This window comes from Oncorhynchus nerka, unplaced genomic scaffold, assembly GCF_034236695.1.
Source record: "Oncorhynchus nerka isolate Pitt River unplaced genomic scaffold, Oner_Uvic_2.0 unplaced_scaffold_1927, whole genome shotgun sequence".
Classification (NCBI taxonomy): Eukaryota; Metazoa; Chordata; class Actinopteri; order Salmoniformes; family Salmonidae; genus Oncorhynchus; species Oncorhynchus nerka.
The window spans coordinates 38,711-61,938 of record NW_027039399.1 but is presented as its reverse complement, the minus strand read 5'-3'; the positions used below and the strand labels follow the sequence as shown (position 1 = coordinate 61,938).

The window sequence follows — 23,228 nt, the reverse complement described above, 5'->3', positions numbered from 1 at the left end:
GCTGCCTTGGCAACAGGAACTAATGGGGATCCATAATAAACCCCAGGAAGAGTAGCTGCTGCCTTGGCAGGAACTAATGGGGTTCCATAATAAACCCCAGGAAGAGGAGCTGCTGCCTTGGCAACAGGAACTAATGGGGATCCATAATAAACCCCAGGAAGAGTAGCTGCTGCCTTGGCAGGAACTAATGGGGATCCATAATAAACCCCAGGAAGAGTAGCTGCTGCCTTGGCAGGAACTAATGGGGATCCATAATAAACCCCAGGAAGAGTAGCTGCTGCCTTGGCAACAGGAACTAATGGGGATCCATAATAAACCCCAGGAAGAGTAGCTGCTGCCTTGGCAACAGGAACTAATGGGGATCCATAATAAACCCCAGGAAGAGTAGCTGCTGCTTCTGTAAAAGCTAATGAGGATCCATAATAAACAAATAAATATGGTTATTTAACAGTTGACTTTCTGTGGTTGTTGTTGTTTTTTGTTTGTTTGTTTTTGAAAGGTTGTTTAATGATCGTTGACTGGTTTTCTACAGACATTTGGTGAGAAGTTGCTGGGCGTATTCTCCTGGGTGATGCCCATCTCTGTAGCTCTGTCTACATTCGGAGGAATCAACGGCTATCTCTTCACTTCATCCAGGTACTAATAGTCTCATAATATAGTCAACGGTTCTCTTCACTTCATCCAGGTACTAATAGTCTCATAATATAGTCAGCGGTTCTCTTCACTTCATCCAGGTACTAATAGTCTCATAATATAGTCAGCGGTTCTCTTCACTTCATCCAGGTACTAATAGTCTCATAATATAGTCAGCGGTTCTCTTCACTTCATCCAGGTTCTAATAGTCTCATAATATAGTCAGCGGTTCTCTTCACTTCATCCAGGTTCTAATAGTCTCATAATATAGTCAGCGGTTCTCTTCACTTCATCCAGGTTCTAATAGTCTCATAATATAGTCAACGGTTCTCTTCACTTCATCCAGGTTCTAATAGTCTCATAATATAGTCAGCGGTTCTCTTCACTTCATCCAGGTACTAATAGTCTCATAATATAGTCAGCGGTTCTCTTCACTTCATCCAGGTTCTAATAGTCTCATAATATAGTCAACGGTTCTCTTCACTTCATCCAGGTACTAATAGTCTCATAATATAGTCAGCGGTTCTCTTCACTTCATCCAGGTACTAATAGTCTCATAATATAGTCAGCGGTTCTCTTCACTTCATCCAGGTACTAATAGTCTCATAATATAGTCAGCGGTTCTCTTCACTTCATCCAGGTACTAATAGTCTCATAATATAGTCAGCGGTTCTCTTCACTTCATCCAGGTACTAATAGTCTCATAATATAGTCAACGGTTCTCTTCACTTCATCCAGGTACTAATAGTCTCATAATATAGTCAGCGGTTCTCTTCACTTCATCCAGGTACTAATAGTCTCATAATATAGTCAGCGGTTCTCTTCACTTCATCCAGGTTCTAATAGTCTCATAATATAGTCAGCGGTTCTCAACCTCTCCTCGGGGGACCATCACAATATAGTCAGTGGTTCTCAACCGATATATGCTGGCATCACTCTCCAACCCACAACCCTGGTGTTGCTGGCATCACTCTCCAACCCACAACCCTGGTGTTGCTGGCATCACTCTCCAACCCACAACCCTGGTGTTCCTGGCATCACTCTCCAACCCACAACCCTGGTGTTGCTGGCATCACTCTCCAACCCACAACCCTGGTGTTCCTGGCATCACTCTCCAACCCACAACCCTGGTGTTGCTGGCATCACTCTCCAACCCACAACCCTGGTGTTGCTGGCATCACTCTCCAACCCACAACCCTGTTGTTGCTGTCATCACTCTTCAACCCACAACCCTGGTGTGCCTGGCATCACTCTCGAAACCCACAACCCTGGTGTTGCCGGCATCACTCTCCAACCCACAACCCCAGTGTTGTTGCTAGCATCACTCTCCAACCCATAACCCTGTTGTTGCTGGCATCACTCTCCAACCCACAACCCTGGTGTTGCTGGCATCACTCTCCAACCCTGGTGTTGCTGGCATCACTCTCCAACCCTGTTGTTGCTGGCATCACTCTCTAACCCTGTTGTTGCTGGCATCACTCTCCAACCCACAACCCTGGTGTTGCTGGCATCACTCTCCAACCCACAACCCTGGTGTTGCTGGCATCACTCTCCAACCCACAACCCTGGTGTTGCTGGCATCACTCTCCAACCCACAACCCTGGTGTTGCTGGCATCACTCTCCAACCCACAACCCTGTTGTTGCTGTCATCACTCTCCAACCCACAACCCTGGTGTGCCTGGCATCACTCTCCAACCCACAACCCTGGTGTTGCCGGCATCACTCTCCAACCCACAACCCCAGTGTTGTTGCTAGCATCACTCTCCAACCCACAACCCTGTTGTTGCTGGCATCACTCTCCAACCCACAACCCTGTTGTTGCTGGCATCACTCTCCAACCCTGTTGTTGCTGGCATCACTCTCCAAACCACAACCCTGGTGTTGCTGGCATCACTCTCCAACCCTGGTGTTGCTGGCATCACTCTCCAACCCATAACCCTGTTGTTGCTGGCATCACTCTCCAACCCACAACCCTGGTGTTGCTGGCATCACTCTCCAACCCACAACCCTGGTGTTGCTGGCATCACTCTCCAACCCTGTTGTTGCTGGCATCACTCTCCAACCCACAACCCTGGTGTTGCTGGCATCACTCTCCAACCCACAACCCTGGTGTTCCTGGCATCACTCTCCAACCCACAACCCTGGTGTTGCTGGCATCACTCTCCAACCCACAACCCTGGTGTTGCTGGCATCACTCTCCAACCCACAACCCTGTTGTTGCTGTCATCACTCTCCAACCCACAACCCTGGTGTGCCTGGCATCACTCTCGAAACCCACAACCCTGGTGTTGCCGGCATCACTCTCCAACCCACAACCCCAGTGTTGTTGCTAGCATCACTCTCCAACCCATAACCCTGTTGTTGCTGGCATCACTCTCCAACCCACAACCCTGTTGTTGCTGGCATCACTCTCCAACCCTGTTGTTGCTGGCATCACTCTCCAAACCACAACCCTGGTGTGCCTGGCATCACTCTCGAAACCCACAACCCTGGTGTTGCCGGCATCACAGTGTTCTCACTCTCCAACCCATAACCCTGTTGTTGCTGGCATCACTCTCCAACCCACAACCCTGGTGTTGCTGGCATCACTCTCCAACTGTTGTTGCCATAACCCTGGTGTTGCTGGCATCACTCTCCAACCCTGTTGTTGCTGGCATCACTCTCCAACCCACAACCCTGGTGTTGCTGGCATCACTCTCCAACCCACAACCCTGGTGTTCCTGGCATCACTCTCCAACCCACAACCCTGGTGTTGCTGGCATCACTCTCCAACCCACAACCCTGTTGTTGCTGTCATCACTCTCCAACCCACAACCCTGGTGTGCCTGGCATCACTCTCGAAACCCACAACCCTGGTGTTGCCGGCATCACTCTCCAACCCACAACCCCAGTGTTGTTGCTAGCATCACTCTCCAACCCATAACCCTGGTGTTGCTGGCATCACTCTCCAACCCTGTTGTTGCTGGCATCACTCTCTAACCCTGTTGTTGCTGGCATCACTCTCCAACCCACAACCCCAGTGTTGTTGCTAGCATCACTCTCCAACCCATAACCCTGTTGTTGCTGGCATCACTCTCCAACCCACAACCCTGGTGTTGCTGGCATCACTCTCCAACCCTGGTGTTGCTGGCATCACTCTCCAACCCTGTTGTTGCTGGCATCACTCTCTAACCCTGTTGTTGCTGGCATCACTCTCCAACCCACAACCCTGGTGTTGCTGGCATCACTCTCCAACCCACAACCCTGGTGTTGCTGGCATCACTCTCCAACCCACAACCCTGGTGTTGCTGGCATCACTCTCCAACCCACAACCCTGGTGTGCCTGGCATCACTCTCGAACCCCACAACCCTGGTGTTGCCGTCATCACTCTCCAACCCACAACCCTGGTGTGCCTGGCATCACTCTCCAACCCATAACCCTGTTGTTGCTAGCATCACTCTCCAACCCACAACCCCAGTGTTGTTGCTAACATCACTCTCCAACCCACAACCCTGTTGTTGCTGGCATCACTCTCCAACCCACAACCCTGTTGTTGCTGGCATCACTCTCCAACCCTGTTGTTGCTGGCATCACTCTCCAAACCACAACCCTGGTGTGCCTGGCATCACTCTCGCAACCCACAACCCTGGTGTTCCTGGCATCACTCTCCAACCCACAACCCAGTGTTGCTGGCATCACTCTCCAACCCACAACCCTGTTGTTGCTGGCATCACTCTCCAACCCACAACCCTGGTGTTGCTGGCATCACTCTCCAACCCTGGTGTTGCTGGCATCACTCTCCAACCCTGTTGTTGCTGGCATCACTCTCTAACCCTGTTGTTGCTGGCATCACTCTCCAACCCACAACCCTGGTGTTGCTGGCATCACTCTCCAACCCACAACCCTGGTGTTCCTGGCATCACTCTCCAACCCACAACCCTGGTGTTGCTGGCATCACTCTCCAACCCACAACCCTGGTGTTGCTGGCATCACTCTCCAACCCACAACCCTGTTGTTGCTGTCATCACTCTCCAACCCACAACCCTGGTGTGCCTGGCATCACTCTCCAACCCACAACCCTGGTGTTGCCGGCATCACTCTCCAACCCACAACCCCAGTGTTGTTGCTAGCATCACTCTCCAACCCACAACCCTGTTGTTGCTGGCATCACTCTCCAACCCACAACCCTGTTGTTGCTGGCATCACTCTCCAACCCTGTTGTTGCTGGCATCACTCTCCAACCCTGTTGTTGCTGCATCACTCTCCAACCCTGTTGTTGCTGGCATCACTCTCCAACCCTGTTGTTGCTGGCATCACTCTCCAACCCTGTTGTTGCTGGCATCACTCTCCAACCCTGTTGTTGCTGGCATCACTCTCCAACCCTGTTGTTGCTGGCATCACTCTCCAACCCTGTTGTTGCTGCATCACTCTCCAACCCTGTTGTTGCTGGCATCACTCTCCAACCCTGTTGTTGCTGGCATCACACTCCAACCCACAACCCTGTTGTTGCTGGCATCACTCCCACAACCCTGTTGTTGCTGGCATCACTCTCCAACAACCCTGTTGTTGCTGCATCACTCTCCAACCCTGTTGTTGCTGGCATCACTCTCCAACCCTGTTGTTGCTGGCATCACTCTCCAACCCACAACCCTGTTGTTGCTGGCATCACTCTCCAACCCACAACCCTGGCATGTCAACCCCGGTGTTGCTGGCATCACTCTCCAACCCCGGTGTTGCCTGGCATCACTCTCGAAACCCACAACCCTGGTGTTGCTGGCATCACTCTCACAACCCTGTTGTTGCTGGCATCACATCAACCCATCCAACCCCGGTGTTGCTGGCATCACTCTCCAACCCCGGTGTTGCTGGCATCACCCTCCAACCCTGTTGTTGCTGGCATCACTCTCCAACCCTGGTGTTGCTGGCATCACTCTCCAACCCCGGTGTTGCTGGCATCACTCTCCAACCCCGGTGTTGCTGGCATCACTCTCCAACCAACTGCATACACATCGAACACTGTGGTCCTTTTTCTCCCCAGGTTGTGTTTCTCTGGAGCCAGAGAGGGTCACCTGCCTTACCTGTTGGCCATGATCCACCTGAAAAACTGCACCCCTATTCCCGCTCTGCTAGTCTGTGTAAGTTACTGTGGCCCTATTCCCGCTCTGATAGTCTGTGTAAGTTACTGCGCCCCTATTCCTGCTCTGCTAGTCTGTGTAAATTACTGTGCCCCTATTCCGGCTCTGCTAGTCTGTGTAAATTACTGTGCCCCTATTCCCGCTCTGCTAGTCTGTGTAAATTACTACACCCCTATTCCGGCTCTGCTAGTCTGTGTAAATTACTGTGCCCCTATTCCCGCTCTGCTAGTCTGTGTAAATTACTACACCCCTATTCCTGCTCTGCTAGTCTGTGTAAATTAGCCCCATTCTTGCCTGCATTTGCCCACAGTTCCTATAGCCCCAAACCCCAGGGCTGTGTTAGTTCCTATAGCCCCAAACCCCAGGGCTGTGCTAGTTCCTATAGCCCCAAACCCCAGGGCTGTGCTAGTTCCTATAGCCCCAAACCCCAGGGCTGTGCTAGTTCCTATAGCCCCATTCGTGCCTGCATTTGCCCACAGTTGTGTTAGTTCCTATAGCCCCAAACCCCAGGGTTGTACTAGTTCCTATAGCCCCAAACCCCAGGGCTGTGCTAGTTCCTATAGCCCCAAACCCCAGGGCTGTGCTAGTTCCTATAGCCCCAAACCCCAGGGCTGTACTAGTTCCTATAGCCCCAAACCCCAGAGCTGTGTTAGTTCCTATAGCCCCAAACCCCAGGGCTGTACTAGTTCCTATAGCCCCAAACCCCAGGGCTGTACTAGTTCCTATAGCCCCAAACCCCAGGGCTGTGTTAGTTCCTATAGCCCCAAACCCCAGGGCTGTGTTAGTTCCTATAGCCCCAAACCCCAGGGCTGTGTTAGTTCCTATAGCCCCAAACCCCAGGGCTGTGTTAGTTCCTATAGCCCCAAAACCCAGGGCTGTACTAGTTCCTATAGCCCCAAACCCCAGGGCTGTGTTAGTTCCTATAGCCCCAAACCCCAGGGCTGTACTAGTTCCTATAGCCCCAAACCCCAGGGCTGTGTTAGTTCATATAGCCCCAAACCCCAGGGCTGTACTAGTTCCTATAGCCCCAAACCGCAGGGCTGTGTTAGTTCCTATAGCCCCAAACCCCAGGGCTGTTCTAGTTCCTATAGCCCCAAACCCCAGGGCTGTGTTAGTTCCTATAGCCCCAAACCCCAGGGCTGTACTAGATCCTATAGCCCCAAACCCCAGGGTTGTACTAGTTCCTATAGCCCCAAACCCCAGGGCTGTACTAGTTCCTATAGCCCCAAACCGCAGGGCTGTACTAGTTCCTATAGCCCCAAACCCCAGGGCTGTACTAGTTCCTATAGCCCCAAACCGCATGGCTGTGTTAGTTCCTATAGCCCCAAACCCCAGGGCTGTTCTAGTTCCTATAGCCCCAAACCCCAGGGCTGTGTTAGTTCCTATAGCCCCAAACCCCAGGGCTGTGTTATATAGCTTTGTGTATAATGTCTATGTTCATTGACCTCTGCTTCCCTCCTCCTCCTCCACAGTGCGGAGCCACCATTGTGATCCTGTGTATCGGAGAGACTCACAACCTGATCAACTATGTGTCGTTTATTAACTTCCTGTCCTATGGAGTGACCATCGCTGGCCTGCTGTACTATCGCTGGAAGAGACCCAACCTATAGCCCATCAAACAGCAGGGCTGTATCTGCTGCTACTATATCTGCCCCAAATCTGCTGCTACTATATCTACTGCTACTATATCTACTGCTACTATAGCTGCTACTATATCTGCCCCAAACCCTATATCTGCTGTTACTATATCTACTGCTACTATATCTACTGCTACTATATCTGCTGCTACTATATCTGCTGCTATATCTGCTGCTACTATATCTGATGCTACTATATCTGCTGCTACTATATCTGATGCTACTATATCTGATGCTACAATCTGATGCTACTATATCTGCTGCTACTATATCTGCTGCTACTATATCTACTGCTACTATATCTGCTGCTACTATATCTGATGCTACTATATCTGATGCTACTATATCTACTGCTACTATATCTACTGCTACTATATCTGCTGCTACTATATCTGATGCTACTATATCTACTGCTACTATATCTGCTGCTACTATATCTACTGCTACTATATCTGATGCTACTATATCTGATGCTACTATATCTGCTACTATATCTGCTGCTACTATATCTACTGCTACTATATCTGCTGCTACTATATCTGCTACTATATCTGCTGCTACTATATCACTGCTATATCTGCTGCTACTATATCTACTGCTGCTATATCTGCTGCTACTATATCTACTGCTACTATATCTGCTGCTATATCTGCTGCTACTATATCTGGTGCTACTATATCTACTGCTACTATATCTGGTGCTACTATATCTGCTGCTACTATATCTACTGCTACTATATCTACTGCTACTATATCTGCTGCTGCTATATCTGATGCTACTATATCTGCTGCTACTATATCTGCTGCTGCTACTATATCTGCTGCTACTATATCTGCTGCTACTATATCTGGTGCTACTATATATCTGCTGCTACTATATCTGCTGCTACTATATCTGCTGCTACTATATCTGCTGCTACTATATCTGCTGCTACTATATCTGAAGCTACTATATCTGATGCTACTATATCTGCTGCTATATATCTGCTGCTATATCTGCTGCTACTATATCTCTGCTACTATATCTGCTGCTACTATATCTACTGCTACTATATCTGCTGCTACTATATCTGCTGCTACTATATCTGCTGCTACTATATCTGCTGCTACTATATCTGCTGCTACTATATCTGCTGCTACTATATCTGCTGCTACTATATCTGCTGCTACTATATCTGCTGCTACTATATATGCTGCTACTATATGCTGCTACTATATCTACTGCTACTATATCTGCTGCTATATCTGCTGCTACTATATCTGCTGCTATATCTGCTGCTATATCTGCTGCTACTATATCTGCTGCTACTATATCTGCTGCTGCTATATCTACTGCTACTATATCTGCTATATCTGCTACTATATCTACTGCTACTATATCTGCTACTATATCTGCTGCTGCTATATCTACTGCTACTATATCTGCTACTATATCTACTGCTACTATATCTGCTGCTACTATATCTGCTGCTACTATATCTGCTGCTGCTATATCTGCTACTATATATCTACTATATCTGCTGCTACTATATCTACTGCTACTATATCTGCTGATACTATATCTGATGCTACTATATCTGATGATACTATATCTGCTATATCTGCTGCTATATCTGCTGCTGCTATATCTGCTGCTACTATATCTGATGCTACTATATCTGCTGCTACTATATCTCTGCTACTATATCTGCTGCTACTATATCTGCTGCTACTATATCTGCTGCTACTATATCTGCTACTATATCTGCTGCTACTATATCTGATGCTACTATATCTGCTACTATATCTGCTGCTACTATATCTGCTGCTACTATATCTGCTGCTGCTATATCTGCTGCTACTATATCTGCTGCTACTATATCTACTGCTACTATATCTGCTGCTACTATATCTGCTGCTACTATATCTACTGATACTATATCTACTGCTACTATATCTGCTGCTACTATATCTACTGCTACTATATCTACTGCTACTATATCTGCTGCTACTATATCTGCTGCTACTATATCTGCTGCTACTATATCTACTGCTACTATATCTACTGCTACTATATCTGCTGCTACTATATCTGCTGCTACTATATACTGCTACTATATCTGATGCTACTATATCTGCTGCTACTATATCTGCTGCTGCTATATCTGCTGCTACTATATCTGATGCTACTATATCTGCTGCTACTATATCTGCTGCTATATCTGCTGCTACTATATCTACTGCTACTATATCTGCTGCTACTATATCTGCTGCTACTATATCTGCTGCTACTATATCTGCTGCTACTATATCTACTGCTACTATATCTGCTGCTATATCTGCTGATACTATATCTGCTGCTACTATATCTGCTACTATATCTGCTACTATATCTGATGCTACTATATCTGCTGCTACTATATCTGCTACTATATCTGCTGCTACTATATCTGCTGCTACTATATCTGCTGCTACTATATCTGCTGCTACTATATCTACTGCTACTATATCTGCTACTATATACTATATCTGGTGCTACTATATCTGCTGCTACTATATCTACTGCTACTATATCTGCTGCTACTATATCTGATGCTACTATATCTACTGCTACTATATCTGCTGCTACTATATCTGCTACTATATCTGCTGCTACTATATCTGATGCTACTATATCTGATGCTACTATATCTGCTACTATATCTACTGCTATTATATCTGCTGCTACTATATCTACTGCTACTATATCTGCTGCTACTATATCTGATGCTACTATATCTGATGCTACTATATCTGATGCTACTATTTCTGCTGCTATTATATCTGCTGCTACTATAACTTATGCTACAAGATCTGCTACTATATCTGGTGCTACTATATCTGGTGCTACTATATCTGCTGCTACTATATCTGCTGCTACTATATCTGATGCTACTATATCTGATGCTACTATATCTGCTGCTATTATATCTGCTGCTACTATATCTACTGCTACTATATCTGCTGCTACTATATCTGCTACTATATCTGCTGCTACTATATCTGATGCTACTATATCTGCTACTATATCTGCTACTATATCTACTGCTATTATATCTGCTGCTACTATATCTACTGCTACTATATCTGCTGCTACTATATCTACTATATCTGCTGCTACTATATCTACTGCTACTATATCTGCTGCTACTATATCTGCTACTATATCTGCTGCTACTATATCTGATGCTACTATATCTGATGCTACTATATCTGATGCTACTATATCTGCTACTATATCTACTGCTATTATATCTGCTGCTACTATATCTACTGCTACTATATCTGCTGCTACTATATCTGCTGCTACTATATCTACTGCTACTATATCTGCTGCTACTATATCTGCTACTATATCTGCTGCTACTATATCTGATGCTACTATATCTGCTACTATATCTGCTGCTACTATATCTGATGCTACTATATCTACTGCTACTATATCTACTGCTACTATATCTGCTGCTACTATATCTGATGCTACTATATCTGATGCTACTATATCTGATGCTACTATATCTGATGCTACTATATCTACTGCTACTATATCTGCTGCTACTATATCTGATGCTACTATATCTACTGCTACTATATCTGCTGCTACTATATCTACTGCTACTATATCTGATGCTACTATATCTGATGCTACTATATCTACTGCTACTATATCTGCTGCTACTATATCTACTGCTACTATATCTGCTGCTACTATATCTGCTACTATATCTGCTGCTACTATATCTGCTGCTATATCTGCTGCTACTATATCTACTGCTGCTATATCTGCTGCTACTATATCTACTGCTACTATATCTGCTACTATATCTGCTGCTACTATATCTGGTGCTACTATATCTACTGCTACTATATCTGCTGCTACTATATCTGCTGCTACTATATCTACTGCTACTATATCTACTGCTACTATATCTGCTGCTACTATATCTGCTACTATATCTGCTGCTACTATATCTGCTGCTACTATATCTGCTGCTACTATATCTGCTGCTACTATATCTGCTGCTACTATATCTGCTGCTACTATATCTGCTACTATATCTGCTGCTACTATATCTGCTGCTACTATATCTCTGCTACTATATCTGCTGCTACTATATCTGCTGCTACTATATCTGCTGATACTATATCTACTGCTACTATATCTGGTGCTACTATATCTGCTGCTACTATATCTGCTACTATATCTGCTGCTACTATATCTGCTGCTACTATATCTGCTGCTTCTATATCTGCTGCTGCTATATCTGCTGCTATATCTGGTGCTACTATATCTGCTACTATATCTGGTGCTACTATATCTGCTGCTACTATATCTGCTGCTACTATATCTGCTGCTACTATATCTGCTGATACTATATCTGCTGATACTATATCTGCTGCTACTATATCTGAAGCTACTATATCTGCTGCTACTATATCTGCTGCTGCTATATCTGTTGCTGCTATATCTGCTGCTACTATATCTGCTGCTATATCTGCTGCTATATCTGCTGCTACTATATCTGCTACTATATCTACTGCTACTATATCTACTGCTACTATATCTGCTGCTATATCTGTTGCTGCTATATCTGCTGCTACTATATCTGCTGCTATATCTGCTGCTATATCTGCTGCTACTATATCTACTGCTACTATATCTGCTGCTATATCTGCTACTACTATATCTGGTGATACTATATCTGCTGCTACTATATCTGCTGCTACTATATCTGCTGCTACTATATCTGCTGCTACTATATCTGCTGCTACTATATCTACTGCTACTATATCTGCTGCTACTATATCTGCTGCTACTATATCTACTGCTACTATATCTACTGCTACTATATCTACTGCTACTATATCTGTTGCTACTATATCTGCTGCTACTATATCTACTGCTACTATATCTGCTGCTACTATATCTGCTGCTACTATATCTGCTGATACTATATCTGCTGCTATATCTGCTGCTGCTATATCTGCTGCTATATCTGCTGCTACTATATCTGCTGCTATATCTGCTGCTATATCTGCTGCTATATCTGCTGCTATATCTACTGCTACTATATCTGCTGCTATATCTGCTGCTATATCTGCTGCTATATCTGCTGCTATATCTGCTGCTACTATATCTGGTGCTACTATATCTACTGCTACTATATCTGCTGCTATATCTGCTACTATATCTGCTGCTGCTATATCTGCTGCTACTATATCTGCTGCTACTATATATCTGCTGCTACTATATCTGCTGCTACTATATCTGCTGCTACTATATATGCTGCTACTATATATGCTGCTACTATATCTACTGCTACTATATCTGCTGCTATATCTGCTGCTGCTATATCTACTGCTACTATATCTGCTACTATATCTACTGCTACTATATCTGCTGCTATATCTGCTGCTGCTATATCTACTGCTACTATATCTGCTGCTACTATATCTACTGCTACTATATCTGCTGCTATATCTGCTGCTGCTATATCTACTGCTACTATATCTGCTACTATATCTACTGCTACTATATCTGCTGCTACTATATCTACTGCTACTATATCTGCTGCTATATCTGCTACTACTATATCTGGTGATACTATATCTGCTGCTACTATATCTGCTGCTACTATATCTGCTGCTACTATATCTGCTGCTACTATATCTGCTGCTACTATATCTACTGCTACTATATCTACTGCTACTATATCTGCTGCTACTATATCTACTGCTACTATATCTGCTGCTACTATATCTGCTGCTACTATATCTACTGCTACTATATCTGCTGCTACTATATCTGCTGCTACTATATCTGCTGATACTATATCTGCTGATACTATATCTGAAGCTACTATATCTGATGCTACTATATCTGCTGCTACTATATCTGCTGCTACTATATCTGCTGCTACTATATCTGCTGATACTATATCTGCTGATACTATATCTGAAGCTACTATATCTGATGATACTATATCTGCTGCTATATCTGCTGCTATATCTGCTGCTGCTATATCTGCTGATACTATATCTGATGCTACTATATCTACTGCTACTATATCTGCTGCTACTATATCTGCTGCTACTATATATGCTGCTACTATATCTGCTGCTACTATATCTGCTGCTACTATATCTGCTGCTACTATATATGCTGCTACTATATCTGCTGCTACTATATCTGCTGCTACTATATATGCTGCTACTATATATGCTGCTACTATATCTACTGCTACTATATCTGCTGCTATATCTGCTGCTGCTATATCTACTGCTACTATATCTGCTACTATATCTACTGCTACTATATCTGCTGCTATATCTGCTGCTGCTATATCTACTGCTACTATATCTGCTGCTACTATATCTACTGCTACTATATCTGCTGCTATATCTGCTGCTGCTATATCTACTGCTACTATATCTGCTACTATATCTACTGCTACTATATCTGCTGCTACTATATCTACTGCTACTATATCTGCTGCTGCTATATCTGCTACTATATCTGCTGCTACTATATCTGCTGCTACTATATCTGCTGCTACTATATCTGATGCTACTATATCTGCTACTATATCTGCTGCTACTATATCTGCTGCTACTATATCTGCTACTATATCTGCTGCTACTATATCTGATGCTACTATATCTGCTACTATATCTGCTGCTACTATATCTGCTGCTACTATATCTGCTGCTGCTATATCTGCTGCTACTATATCTGCTGCTGCTATATCTACTGCTACTATATCTGCTGCTACTATATCTGCTGCTACTATATCTACTGATACTATATCTACTGCTACTATATCTGCTGCTACTATATCTACTGCTACTATATCTACTGCTACTATATCTGCTGCTACTATATCTGCTGCTACTATATCTGCTGCTACTATATCTACTGCTACTATATCTACTGCTACTATATCTACTGCTACTATATCTACTGCTACTATATCTACTGCTACTATATCTGATGCTACTATATCTGCTGCTACTATATCTGCTGCTGCTATATCTGCTGCTACTATATCTGATGCTACTATATCTGCTGCTACTATATCTGCTGCTATATCTGCTGCTACTATATCTACTGCTACTATATCTGCTGCTACTATATCTGCTGCTACTATATCTGCTGCTACTATATCTACTGCTACTATATCTGCTGCTATATCTGCTGCTACTATATCTGCTGCTACTATATCTGCTACTATATCTGCTACTATATCTGATGCTACTATATCTGCTGCTACTATATCTGCTACTATATCTGCTGCTACTATATCTGCTGATACTATATCTGCTGCTATATCTGCTGCTGCTATATCTACTGCTACTATATCTGCTGCTATATCTGCTGCTATATCTGCTGCTATTATATCTGCTGCTACTATATCTACTGCTACTATATCTGCTGCTACTATATCTGATGCTACTATATCTACTGCTACTATATCTGCTGCTACTATACCTGCTACTATATCTGCTGCTACTATATCTGATGCTACTATATCTGATGCTACTATATCTGCTACTATATCTACTGCTATTATATCTGCTGCTACTATATCTACTGCTACTATATCTGCTGCTACTATATCTGATGCTACTATATCTGATGCTACTATATCTGATGCTACTATTTCTGCTGCTATTATATCTGCTGCTACTATAACTTATGCTACAAGATCTGCTACTACTGTATCTGGTGCTACTATATCTGGTGCTACTATATCTGCTGCTACTATATCTGATGCTACTATATCTGATGCTACTATATCTGATGCTACTATTTCTGCTGCTATTATATCTGCTGCTACTATATCTACTGCTACTATATCTGCTGCTACTATATCTGCTACTATATCTGCTGCTACTATATCTGATGCTACTATATCTGATGCTACTATATCTGCTACTATATCTACTGCTATTATATCTGCTGCTACTATATCTACTGCTACTATATCTGCTGCTACTATATCTGCTGCTACTATATCTACTGCTACTATATCTGCTGCTACTATATCTGCTACTATATCTGCTGCTACTATATCTGATGCTACTATATCTGATGCTACTATATCTGCTACTATATCTACTGCTATTATATCTGCTGCTACTATATCTGATGCTACTATATCTGATGCTACTATATCTGCTACTATATCTACTGCTATTATATCTGATGCTACTATATCTGATGCTACTATATCTGATGCTACTATATCTGATGCTACTATATCTGCTACTATATCTACTGCTATTATATCTGATGCTACTATATCTGCTACTATATCTACTGCTACTATATCTGATGCTACTATATCTACTGCTATTATATCTGATGCTACTATATCTGATGCTACTATATCTGATGCTACTATATCTGATGCTACTATATCTGCTACTATATCTACTGCTATTATATCTGCTGCTACTATATCTGATGCTACTATATCTGATGCTACTATATCTGCTACTATATCTACTGCTACTATATCTGCTGCTACTATATCTGATGCTACTATATCTGATGCTACTATTTCTGCTGCTATTATATCTGCTGCTACTATATCTACTGCTACTATATCTGCTGCTACTATATCTGCTACTATATCTGCTGCTACTATATCTGCTGATACTACATCTGGTGCTACTATATCTGATGCTACTATATCTGATGCTACTATATCTGGTGCTACTATATCTACTGCTACTATATATGCTGATACTATATCTGGTGCTACTATATCTACTGCTACTATATCTGCTGCTGCTATATCTACTGCTATATCTACTGCTACTATATCTGCTGCTACTATATCTACTGCTGCTATATCTGCTGCTACTATATCTGCTGCTACTATATCTACTGCTACTATATCTGTTGCTGCTATATCTGCTGCTGCTATATCTGCTGCTACTATATCTGCTGCTACTATATCTGGTGCTACTATATCTGGTGCTACTATATCTGCTGCTATATCTGCTGCTATATCTGGTGCTACTATATCTACTGCTACTATATCTGCTGCTGCTATATCTGCTGCTATATCTGCTGCTACTATATCTGCTGCTACTATATCTGGTGCTACTATATCTGCTGATACTATATCTGCTGCTACTATATCTGCTGATACTATATCTGCTGCTACTATATCTGCTGCTACTATATCTGCTGATACTATATCTGCTGCTACTATATCTGCTACTATATCTGCTGCTACTATATCTGCTGCTACTATATCTGCTGCTACTATATCTGATGCTACTATATCTGATGCTACTATATCTGATGCTACTATATCTGATGCTACTATATCTGGTGCTACATTTACATTTACATTTAAGTCATTTAGCAGACGCTCTTATCCAGAGCGACTGGTGCTACTATATCTACTATATCTGCTGCTACTATATCTTATGCTACAAGATCTGCTACTACTGTATCTGGTGCTACTATATCTGGTGCTACTATATCTGCTGCTACTATATCTGCTGATACTATATCTGCTGCTACTATATCTGCTGATACTATATCTGCTGCTACTATATCTGCTGCTACTATATCTGCTGCTACTATTTCTGCTACTACTATATCTGCTACTATATCTGCTGCTACTATATCTGCTACTATATCTGCTACTACTATATCTGCTACTATATCTGCTGATACTATATCTGCTGGTACTGTATCTGCTGCTACTATATCTGCTACTATATCTGCTGCTACTATATCTGCTGCTACTATATCTGCTACTATATCTGCTGCTGCTATATCTGCTGCTATATCTGCTGCTATATCTGCTACTATATCTACTGCTACTATATCTGCTGCTACTATATCTGCTGCTACTATATCTGCTGCTACTATATCTGCTGCTACTATATCTGCTGCTACTATATCTGCTGCTACTATATCTGCTGCTACTATATCTGCTGATACTATATCTGCTGCTACTATATCTGCTGATACTATATCTGCTGCTACTATATCTGCTACTATATCTGCTGCTACTATATCTGATGCTACTATATCTGCTGCTACTATATCTGATGCTACTATATCTGATGCTACTATATCTGATGCTACTATATCTGCTGCTATTATATCTGCTGCTACTATATCTACTGCTACTATATCTGCTGCTACTATATCTGCTACTATATCTGCTGCTACTATATCTGCTACTATATCTGCTGCTACTATATCTGATGCTACTATATCTGATGCTACTATATCTGATGCTACTATATCTGCTGCTATTATATCTGCTGCTACTATATCTACTGCTACTATATCTGCTGCTACTATATCTGCTGCTACTATATCTGCTGATACTACATCTGGTGCTACTATATCTGATGCTACTATATCTGATGCTACTATATCTGCTGCTATTATATCTGCTGCTACTATATCTACTGCTACTATATCTGCTGCTACTATATCTGCTACTATATCTGCTGCTACTATATCTGCTGATACTACATCTGGTGCTACTATATCTGATGCTACTATATCTGATGCTACTATATCTGATGCTACTATATCTGGTGCTACTATATCTACTGCTACTATATCTACTGCTACTATATCTGCTGCTGCTATATCTGCTGCTACTATAGATGCTACTATATCTGGCTGCTACTATATCTGCTGCTATATCTGCTGCTATATCTACTGCTACTATATCTGCTGCTGCTATATCTGCTGCTACTATATCTACTGCTACTATATCTGCTACTATATCTGCTGCTACTATATCTGCTGATACTACATCTGGTGCTACTATATCTGATGCTACTATATCTGATGCTACTATATCTGCTGCTACTATATCTGCTGCTACTATATCTGCTGCTACTATATCTGTTGCTACTATATCTGCTGCTGCTATATCTGCTGCTACTATATCTGCTGCTACTATATCTGGTGCTACTATATCTGCTGCTACTATATCTGCTGATACTATATCTGCTGCTACTATATCTGCTGATACTATATCTGCTGCTACTATATCTGCTACTATATCACTGCTACTATATCTGATGCTACTATATGCTACTATATCTGCTGCTACTATATCTGCTGATACTATATCTGCTGCTACTATATCTGCTGATACTATATCTGCTGCTACTATATCTGCTACTATATCTGCTGCTACTATATCTGATGCTACTATATCTGCTGCTACTATATCTGATGCTACTATATCTGATGCTACTATATCTGATGCTACTATATCTGATGCTACTATATCTGGTGATACATTTACATTTACATTTAAGTCATTTAGCAGACGCTCTTATCCAGAGCGACTGGTGCTACTATATCTACTATATCTGCTGCTACTATATCTTATGCTACAAGATCTGCTACTACTGTATCTGGTGCTACTATATCTGGTGCTACTATATCTGCTGCTACTATATCTGCTGATACTATATCTGCTGCTACTATATCTGCTGCTACTATATCTGCTGATACTATATCTGCTGCTACTATATCTGCTGCTACTATATCTGATGCTACTATATCTGGTGGTATTATATCTGCTGATACTATATCTGCTACTATATCTGCTACTACTATATCTGCTACTATATCTGCTGCTACTATATCTGATGCTACTATATCTGGTGGTATTATATCTGCTGATACTATATCTGCTACTATATCTGCTACTACTATATCTGCTACTATATCTGCTGCTACTATATCTGCTACTATATCTGCTACTACTATATCTGCTACTATATCTGCTGATACTATATCTGCTGGTACTGTATCTGCTGATACTATATCTGCTACTATATCTGCTACTACTATATCTGCTACTATATCTGCTGCTATTATATCTGCTGCTACTATATCTACTGCTACTATATCTGCTGCTACTATATCTGCTACTATATCTGCTGCTACTATATCTGCTGATACTACATCTGGTGCTACTATATCTGATGCTACTATATCTGATGCTACTATATCTGATGCTACTATATCTGGTGCTACTATATCTACTGCTACTATATCTACTGCTACTATATCTGCTGCTGCTATATCTGCTGCTACTATATCTGCTGCTACTATATCTGGTGCTACTATATCTGCTGCTATATCTGCTGCTATATCTACTGCTACTATATCTGCTGCTGCTATATCTGCTGCTACTATATCTACTGCTACTATATCTGCTACTATATCTGCTGCTACTATATCTGCTGATACTACATCTGGTGCTACTATATCTGATGCTACTATATCTGATGCTACTATATCTGCTGCTACTATATCTGCTGCTACTATATCTGCTGCAACTATATCTGTTGCTGCTATATCTGCTGCTGCTATAGCTGCTGCTACTATATCTGCTGCTACTATATCTGGTGCTACTATATCTGCTGCTACTATATCTGCTGATACTATATCTGCTGCTACTATATCTGCTGATACTATATCTGCTGCTACTATATCTGCTACTATATCTGCTGCTACTATATCTGATGCTACTATATCTGGTGCTACTATATCTGCTGCTACTATATCTGCTGATACTATATCTGCTGCTACTATATCTGCTGATACTATATCTGCTGCTACTATATCTGCTACTATATCTGCTGCTACTATATCTGATGCTACTATATCTGCTGCTACTATATCTGATGCTACTATATCTGATGCTACTATATCTGATGCTACTATATCTGATGCTACTATATCTGGTGATACATTTACATTTACATTTAAGTCATTTAGCAGACGCTCTTATCCAGAGCGACTGGTGCTACTATATCTACTATATCTGCTGCTACTATATCTTATGCTACAAGATCTGCTACTACTGTATCTGGTGCTACTATATCTGGTGCTACTATATCTGCTGCTACTATATCTGCTGATACTATATCTGCTGCTACTATATCTGCTGCTACTATATCTGCTGATACTATATCTGCTGCTACTATATCTGCTGCTACTATATCTGATGCTACTATATCTGGTGGTATTATATCTGCTGATACTATATCTGCTACTATATCTGCTACTACTATATCTGCTACTATATCTGCTGCTACTATATCTGCTACTATATCTGCTACTACTATATCTGCTACTATATCTGCTGATACTATATCTGCTGGTACTGTATCTGCTGATACTATATCTGCTACTATATCTGCTACTACTATATCTGCTACTATATCTGCTGATACTATATCTGCTGGTACTATATCTACTGCTACTATATCTGCTGCTACTATATCTGCTACTATATCTGCTGCTACTATATCTGCTGATACTACATCTGCTGCTACTATATCTGATGCTACTATATCTGATGCTACTATATCTGATGCTACTATATCTGCTGCTATTATATCTGCTGCTACTATATCTACTGCTACTATATCTGCTGCTACTATATCTGCTACTATCTGCTACTATATCTGCTGATACTACATCTGGTGCTACTATATCTGGATACCTCATATCTGCTGCTACTATACTGATACTATATCTGGTGCTACTATATCTACTGCTACTATATCTGCTGCTACTATATATATATCTGCTGCTACTATATCTGCTGCTACTATATCTGCTGCTACTATATCTGCTGCTACTATATGCTACTATATCTACTGCTACTATATCTGATGCTACTATATCTGCTGCTACTATAATATATCTGCTGCTACTATATCTGCTGCTACTATATCTGCTGCTACTATATCTGATGCTACTATATCTGCTACTATATCTGCTGCTACTATATCTGCTGCTACTATATCTGCTGCTACTATATCTACTGCTACTATATCTGCTGCTACTATATCTGCTGCTACTATATCTGCTGCTACTATATCTGGTGCTACTATATCTGCTGCTACTATATCTGCTGCTACTATATCTGCTGCTACTATATCTGCTGCTACTATATCTGCTGCTACTATATCTGCTACTATATCTGCTGCTACTATATCTGCTGATACTACATCTACTATATCTACTGCTACTATATCTGCTACTATATCTGCTACTATATCTGCTGCTACTATATCTGCTGCTACTATATCTGCTGCTACTATATCTACTATATCTGCTGCTACTATATCTGCTGCTACTATATCTACTGCTACTATATCTGCTACTATATCTGCTACTATATCAGCTGCTACTATATCTGACTGCTACTATATCTGGTGCTACTATATCTACTGCTACTATATCTGCTGCTACTATATCTGCTGCTACTATATCTACTGCTACTATATCTGCTGCTACTATATCTGCTGCTACTATATCTGCTGCTACTATATCTGCTGCTACTATATCTGCTGCTACTATATCTGCTGCTACTATATCTGCTGCTGCTATATCTGCTGCTATTATATCTGCTGCTACTATATCTGCTGCTGCTATATCTGCTGCTATTATATCTGCTGCTACTATATCTACTGCTACTATATCTGCTGCTACTATATCTGCTGCTACTATATCTGATGCTACTATATCTGGTGCTACTATATCTGCTGCTATATCTGCTGCTATATCTGCTGCTACTATATCTATCTGCTACTATATCTCTGCTACTATATCTGCTGCTACTATATCTGCTGCTACTATATCTGCTGCTACTATATCTGATGCTACTATATCTGATGCTATATCTACTGCTACTATATCTGCTGCTACTATATCTGCTGCTACTATCTGCTACTATATCTGCTGCTACTATATCTGCTGCTACTATATCTGCTGCTACTATATCTACTGCTACTATATCTGCTGCTGCTATATCTGCTGCTACTATATCTGCTGCTACTATATCTGATGCTACTATATCTGCTGCTATATCTGCTGCTACTATATCTGGTGCTACTATATCTGCTGCTATATCTGCTACTATATCTACTGCTACTATATCTGCTGCTGCTATATCTGCTGCTATATCTGCTGCTACTATATCTGCTGCTACTATATCTGGTGCTACTATATCTGCTGCTACTATATCTGCTGATACTATATCTGCTGCTACTATATCTGCTGATACTATATCTGCTGCTACTATATCTGCTACTATATCTGCTGCTACTATATCTGCTGCTACTATATCTGCTGCTACTATACTGCTACTATATCTGATGCTACTATATCTGATGCTACTATATCTGATGCTACTATATCTGATACATTTACATTTACATTTAAGTCATTTAGCAGACGCTCTATCCATATCGACTGGTGCTACTATATCTACTATATCTGCTGCTACTATATCTTATGCTACAAGATCTGCTACTACTGTATCTGGTGCTACTATATCTGGTGCTACTATATCTGCTGCTACTATATCTGCTGATACTATATCTGCTGCTACTATATCTGCTGCTACTATATCTGCTGATACTATATCTGCTGCTACTATATCTGCTGCTACTATATCTGATGCTACTATATCTGGTGGTATTATATCTGCTGATACTATATCTGCTACTATATCTGCTACTACTATATCTGCTACTATATCTGCTACTATATCTGCTACTACTATATCTGCTACTATATCTGCTACTACTATATCTGCTACTATATCTGCTGATACTATATCTGCTGCTACTATATCTGCTGATACTATATCTGCTGCTACTACTATATCTGCTGCTACTATATCTGCTGCTACTATATCTACTGCTACTATATCTACTGCTACTATATCTGCTACTATATCTACTACTATATCTGCTACTATATCTGCTGCTACTATATCTGCTACTATATCTGCTGCT

General features: G+C 41.7%; 1 protein-coding gene across 1 annotated transcript; it reads left to right on the top strand.

The window, feature by feature from the left end:
• Positions 1-495: 495 nt before the first annotated feature.
• LOC135567620 (asc-type amino acid transporter 1-like) lies at positions 496-7,359 on the top strand. The gene is made up of 3 exons (XM_065014912.1): positions 496-636; positions 5,653-5,749; positions 7,222-7,359. Exons 1-3 carry the CDS (start codon positions 572-574, stop codon positions 7,357-7,359), a joined length of 300 nt encoding a protein of 99 aa, XP_064870984.1. The 5' UTR covers positions 496-571.
• Positions 7,360-23,228: the final 15,869 nt, after the last annotated feature.

Excerpts from the sequence above, each read along its gene's own strand:
- LOC135567620 (XM_065014912.1), top strand. The coding sequence starts at position 572 with ATGCCCATCTCTGTAGCTCTGTCTACATTCGGAGGAATCAACGGCTAT. Across the intron at positions 637-5,652 it reads TATCTCTTCACTTCATCCAG|GTTGTGTTTCTCTGGAGCCA; the intron begins GTACTAATAGTC and ends TTTTCTCCCCAG. Across the intron at positions 5,750-7,221 it reads TTCCCGCTCTGCTAGTCTGT|TGCGGAGCCACCATTGTGAT; the intron begins GTAAGTTACTGT and ends CCTCCTCCACAG.